General features: G+C 38.2%; 1 protein-coding gene across 1 annotated transcript; it reads right to left on the minus strand.

The window, feature by feature from the left end:
* Positions 1-310: 310 nt before the first annotated feature.
* LOC135090192 (rRNA methyltransferase 3, mitochondrial-like) lies at positions 311-6,164 on the minus strand. The gene is made up of 5 exons (XM_063986643.1): positions 5,903-6,164; positions 3,692-3,806; positions 3,075-3,349; positions 1,801-1,968; positions 311-1,220 (listed from the first exon to the last, which is right to left on the minus strand). Exons 1-5 carry the CDS (start codon positions 6,078-6,080, stop codon positions 616-618), a joined length of 1,341 nt encoding a protein of 446 aa, XP_063842713.1. The 5' UTR covers positions 6,081-6,164; the 3' UTR covers positions 311-615.
* Positions 6,165-7,090: the final 926 nt, after the last annotated feature.

Below are 7,090 nucleotides of genomic sequence, written 5' to 3' on the forward strand. Positions count from 1 at the left end.
GTGTTTCTTGTTGGGGAGGGGTAGGACACACCAACAATTATTACAGGAGTTGATTCTAACACCAGTGTTTAAAAAGCAAAACATACTGAGAATCAGCTACATTGGTATTAGTAACTACTAACACCATGCTTAAAAAATCAAGCCATATACTGAAACAGAGTTAAAACTAATATCCAGATCAAAACAAGGAAGGTATACAAGACTTACCTTAACATGAATTCTAGATCAAACTGTTAACACTGTCTGGCTTTTTGACACCACCATTAGATAAAGCCTAACATCATACATTGGTGTTGATTTAAACAAGTGATAGTAAACAAATGTTAAATCATAAAACATATATACAGTATATGAAAGATCTGCATGCTAGCAACATATTCCTATTTTTCTTCTTTTGATGCTTCTTTGGCTTGTTCATATTATCTACATCCATTTTGAATATAACTACACAATCTAATATACTGTGCATCACAGCTGCTGGTACACTTTTGATCAGATTTTTCCTAAACTTATCTCTATTATACAATTCACAGATGTCCCTCAACACTAGTAATAATAATAATGATACTTAAATCAATTTCAGCTATACTACACTGCAATAATTGTGAAGAAGATTTATCGTTCACTCTCATATCTCTCCTCCTGCAGTTTTTTTGAGGTAATTTCATACAGCTGCTTCTGCATCTCATAAAGAATAACCCCTGATGCCACCCCAACATTGAGGCTGTCCATGCCATTAGCCAGCGGAACAATCACCTTGGTGCCAAAATTATCAGAAACAAATTTCTTAGCGGCATTGCTAACACCCACCTCTCCTCCTATGACAAGCACAGCACCTCCATCAGACCCTACTAACCCTAGCTGGTCATAACTTAGGGTATGGAAAGGCACATGCTTGTATAGTTCTAAGTGCTGTGGGTCACTGTAGCTGTTGTCCACCAGTACCTTGTTACCTTCCTCATCTAACTCATATACATTGTCCTTCCTGCCCATGTTCCTTCCCTTCTGCATTATAGTGGCACCATCTACCTCCTCCTCCCTAGCTACCCCTAATGTATCCTCTATGTCCTCCCCATGGTGGACATCAGCAAGGAAGATCTTGGCACTCTCTGGCATGTAGTTAATGATGCTGTCCCAGGTCAGTTTTGTGCGAATTCTGAGGCGGAAGTGTGCGCCACAGCCAGCCCTCACCACCTTGGTCTCCCATGGGTCACAGCATCCTGGGAAATGAGATATATGTGTGATGTGCATTCCACATTAGCGTACTGCTATAGATGACACATATATGTGGATTTTTAAAGAGAATAGCTGTGAATGTGTTGCTGCAGATGGCAATAGTGAAATGATCTCAATTTGTTTTGTTGAAAGGGTTACCGAAACCTACAGAGCATATTATGAAAAGTCAGAGATCAGTGTGTACTATTATGTGATCTGAATACCAGACTGAGATCCATAATAATACAGATGGGGTTCATAGCCCCATTCCATTGTTCTGCGCTAACAATGCAGTGGAGAAGGCCTCATCCTCCTCACATCATGAGTCACTCACCATTTTGGTTAACATCCTTATTTTTTTCCCTAAAGGGTTGGATAGTTCAGGGGTCCCTTCCACTTTTTGCAGTGGTAAGTGAACTCTTCTCTGATGTGCATCCTTTCTTATCTTCCTCCACACACCACCTCCATGTCTTCTTCAGCATTCCCATTTATCTTCTTCCACCCATCCTCATTAACATACTTGGCTGCCTTACCATAATAATAATAATAAAATCATCTGACATGATGAGCCACAAAAAAACACACCTTTCATGAGCAGCACCTGATGTACACCAACAGCAGCAGCAGTACGCAGCACTCCCCCAAGGTTGCCCGGCTCCCGCACCTCATCCATCACCAGGGTGAGGGGCAGGGTGTTAGTGGTGGTGGTGGAGGGCTGATGACCTGGCTCAATGGTGGGGATTTTGAACACTCCTGGAAGAGAAGAATGCAGAATATAACTGTCATGTACTAGTTTTGGTTTTATTTACACCAGACAAGGATGGAGTGCAAGGAAAGCAATGAGTAAGAAGGTGAGGTACAAAGGACAAGGATAGCAAATTGTGAGTGAAGCTGGATAAGTGGTATACATTGGTATCTACTCCCTTACCCTGTTCAGGGGTTCCCAATAAGGGATACATGTACCCCCAGTGGTACATTTGCACTTTTCAGTGACGTACATTAGGTCTCAGAGAATAACCACTACTGTATATGGTGTACAGTACTTACTTGAGACTAGCAGGTGGCACTGGCCTGAGTCTCTCAGTCCCACTGACACAGATAGTGACACAGATAGATAGTGACACAGTGTTGCCGTAGCATTGTTGCAAAAAAAATACATAAATGAAATAAAAATAAATAAATAAATAAATAAAATAAATAAAATAAAATAAAATAATCCAAGATTAATAAAAAGGAAAAAATGGTGTCATATCAGTATCAGGTTTTGGGCCCAAGTTGGTACATGTACTCATACTTAAGTGCATAATATCATGTACTTTTATGTTATTTGGACTCCACTTACTCGACCATTTTACAAATACTTTCGAGTACATTACAACTTGAAAACGTGAGAGTGAATTGTGGTGTTTGACAAGCAGTATTGGTGGAGGTGACATAACAGCGAGGATTTAAAGATGTGTCCTTCCTTTGGGAGGCTAGATGTGTTCAGTTGGTGACACTGAGATCATGTGTGGTTTAGTGCTGCTCCTATTATTCATAAACTAATAGGTGTAAGTGCAATAGTTGAGACATCTATCATGATACTGCCTGGACTGTCAGGCTGTGCCACCGAGAAATTTTTTTTTCATTTTTTATCCTTAATTTATTTAGAGGCACATGAAACCTATAAAAATGTCCAAGGAATACAGAAGAACAAAAAAGTAAGAAATTCCTGCTCTAGATGGATATTTCTCCAAGACCATGACTGTACAGTAGCAAATTAATTGCACATTGTCACAAACCAAGCAGTTACTGCTTAGAGTTTAAATTTAGTTTCCTAGTGACAGCAGAACAGCATTTCCAGAGTTCTGTGTACTGACCTACAATGCCTGGAGATGTAGTGACAGATGACCAGGTCTGCAAGGTCTTGTAGGGCGCCTTAAACAGCGGCAAGTCATTCAGGGCGAGAACATGTTCCAGCTTTAACTTAGATGGCGCTGCCTTGAGTGCTGCCACAAGCTTGAGGCGTGTGAAGTAGAGTGCTACTGGCGTGACCCCATGCTCTAGCGCCTCACGGATGATGCGGTGCCCCTCGGCCACAAACAGCTGGTGTTCACTCCGGTACTTGTGATATTTCATGTTTTCCAGTAGCTTTCTGTGTGTTGGAAAAGAAAACTCAGCTATATGTGTAATTCTTCTCTTTATAGCATCATAAAAATGTTGATAAAATTAATTTAAAGAGTAGCCATGACAAGGTTTGGCTAGGAAGTAACGCTCAAAGTAAGAAAGGCCAACACATTACAAACCAAAATAAGATAATCATCAGGGTTAGCTTGGATTTTACTTGCCCTTTACTGTCCTGCCACAACCTTAGCTTTACTGAACCTCAGGGAAGTCAGCCACCATTACTTTTAGGGTTGCTAAAGTATAAGACCTGGTTGGGTTAGATTAGATTCTGCAACATAGCATACACAAACAAATGGTATCCTGTACTAGCCTCTCATAGGTCTTAGCATCAGACAGCAGTTCGAAGTGGATGCGGCTCCTTAGTAACTCGTCCGGGTCTGGGGCAGCTGCTGGTGGTTCTTGCTCATGGTGTTTACTTTTTTGTCCTGGAATCATAACCAATAAGGATTAGAGGCTTAGTTTCACCTTTTTCCTGGAACTCTTTATCAGTAAGTTCTCTTAATTTTCTAAAAAAAAGTAGTTAGACAGTGGAAGAAATATTATAATCTATTTTTTTCATCATACATTACAAATTTAACATAAGTAAGCAGAGCAAGAAAATATTACATTTCCTGTTAAATTTATTGGATGTGACCAGCATATCCTTGTACTACCTGTGAAAATACCCTTATTTGATAATCATTAGTAAGAGACCACTAACTGATTTATTCACACTACCATAACTATCCTTAATTGATTATTAAGAGATCATGAGTTGCAGACCATAATAAACTATGGACATAATGAATACAGTATAGAGTTAATACAAGTGTTCCTCTTCTCTATTTAGCATGCTAGTAAGCACCACCTGTCCTAAAACTTTGAAAACTCGTTTGGGATACGGTTAGCTAGGAATTCCAAATACAATGAGTAGAGTATAAAGACAGCACATTAGTTCACTTTCCCTCATAGGTGTATTAGCTGTAACGTGCATGTCCTTGTAACCCATTTGGAAATACAGTAAGGTACGTGACAACGAACATGATTCATTCCAATATAGCGTTTATTGTGGGGAATTAAGAACCTATGGGAAAAATGAATTGGCTCCAGGGAACAAGAAAATACGTAATATAAAAAATTCCACAATAAAAAAAATCAAAATGAGCACATTTACACTTACTTTGATATAACAGTACCCTTCTGAGTTTCATGCTGTCCTAGTTTTACAATCCTTGAGTTTCATGCTAGTCCTTAATTTTTACCATCCTGAGTTTCATGCTGCTTTACAAGTATCGGTTACATTTACCAACTGTCGGTGTCATGTGAATACATACAGTAAACCTCACCTAAGTTGGAGTCGTATCACTCTCTCTCTCTCTCTCTCTCTCTCTCTCTCTCTCTCTCTCTCTCTCTCTCTCTCTGTCTATCTTGGCAGTATTGATTTGTTATTCTGATTGAATTTTTATTAAAATTCCAGTGCTTGCACAAGTGGCAAGTTCATTACACCAGTTTTGGTTTGTTATTCCCATTAAATATCAATTAAAATTTCAGTGCATTACTGCAGTTGTACATTAAAATGACCATGTGATGTCACGTACCTTACTGTACTCTTAACTTATTATTAGGAGATTGTTAGCTGGCTTACAGCCCTTCTGGCAACACCCATAACACTTATGAAGAATTTGTTAGCTAGTTCAATCAAGCTATAATAAACTACAAATATAATCATACAGGGCAATGATGGCACAAACCTTCACTTCTAAATGTATTAGTACTAGCCACTAACTCCACACGTTCCAACACCCTTAAGTGATAGTTTAGACTGTTAGCTAGAAACAGTAAATATAATAAGTACAGAACCATGAAAGGACAAGGGTCTACCTTTCTTCTTAACCCATACAGTGTTTCGTACATATACGTATCTCTTAGGGAAGTGTTTAGTATGTATATGTATGATTTCACTTTTGAACTATTTCACGGAATTCAATTTTGATTATATATATATATATATATATATATATATATATATATATATATATATATATATATATATATATATATATATATATATATATATATATATATATATATATATATATTTTTTTTTTTTTTTTTTTTTTTTAAAGGCTAGCATGGCATACAAGCAACTCATCACTCGGGTAGGGTATATAATTTATAATTACTTGTACTTTTACTGGTGCATCTGCTAATGATAGAGTTATGCATTATAGGGTAAAAGCTATTGTTTTACTGTCGTTTAACTGCACTTTCGAGTAGCACTTTTTTTTTTTTTTTTTTTTCTAAAATACAGTCTTGACATCTGACCGCTTTTTGCTTCCGACGATGATTCTGGAACAGACTAGTCGTAAGCCAAGTACATTAATGCAGCTCCTCATACCCCTTTGTAAAGTCTTAATTGATTAACCTTTAAAAATGGTTAACTATCTCTTTGAAAACACCCCTAACTTACTGAGGTTTAGACACTATTAACAAGACACTGCAACATACGTACAGAACCAAGGTAGCTCAAGTGTTCATCTACCTTTGGTCTTAGAGGCGGCCAGCAGGTCCTCGTACTCCTGCACCGCCTGCTGCGTCTCCTGCTGGAGACCCTTCAGGTGGACACGCACTGGCCGCCTCGCCACCATCCTGCTGGTCCTCACCCACGCCCTCTCGCCACACCCTAGCACCCTCAACAGGCGGCTAGGGGCACCTAACATCACGCCTTGGCACTGTCTCTCCCGGTGGTGAACGGAGCACGTGTGTGTGTGAATGTAAACACTGCCTGTCTGAGGGTCAGTGTTGCCAGATTTTTTAGATGCCATTAAAAGCTTGATGCCACTAAATAAAGTTTAATTCACTGGTGTTAGAGAAAGTTAATAAATGTACTGGATTCACAGATACCACGAAAGCTTAATAAACATGTTAAATTCATAGGTCTCAATAAATGATGCTTAATAAACTCGCTGAATTCATGTACCGCTAAATAGAGCTTAATAAACATGCTAAATATGCTAAATAATTACAGAAATTTCGTATTTCCGTCCTTAAGTATGTGTACGCTAGAAGCTGCTGGTTATATGTATATTTAACTTTCTACACTAAATTCTTCCGTAACAGAGTTTGCATTGGGAGCGATAGATTGACACCTCTGGCAAATGGTTAATGGTAATCTCAGCTGACGGGACGGTCGCGTTAACCATTCACTAAATATTGATTATAACTTATTTCTAACGTTATTTCATCTAATTATTTGTCAGGGAGTATTGCTTGATATTTTACGTTTTTTTTCTTCCCTTTTTTACGAGAGAGAGAGAGAGAGAGAGAGAGAGAGAGAGAGAGAGAGAGAGAGAGAGAGAGAGAGAGAGAGAGAGAGAGAGAGAGAGAGAGAGAGAGATATTACAATCAACTCGTATATCCAGTGATTCTTGAATCCTTAAAACTTTATAACACCCTCATGTTATTACCTTTTCACTCAAGATTGTTTCTCAACTGATAACTAAAATTCTCATTTTTCAATAATTCCTCCAAATATCACCATTGCTTATAATCTTTAGATATCTCGCAGTTTATTTATTCTTATTTTATTTATTTATTTATTTATTATCATTATTTTTTTGGGGGGGAGGGGCATTACATGAAACCCAGAAAGATTTTTTTTTTTATTTTCTGATGTCACTAAATGTTTGAAAATGTCGGAATACATGCCAGTTTGACGAGGTGGTTAACC

This window comes from Scylla paramamosain, chromosome 34, assembly GCF_035594125.1.
Source record: "Scylla paramamosain isolate STU-SP2022 chromosome 34, ASM3559412v1, whole genome shotgun sequence".
NCBI classification, from domain to species: domain Eukaryota; kingdom Metazoa; phylum Arthropoda; class Malacostraca; order Decapoda; family Portunidae; genus Scylla; species Scylla paramamosain.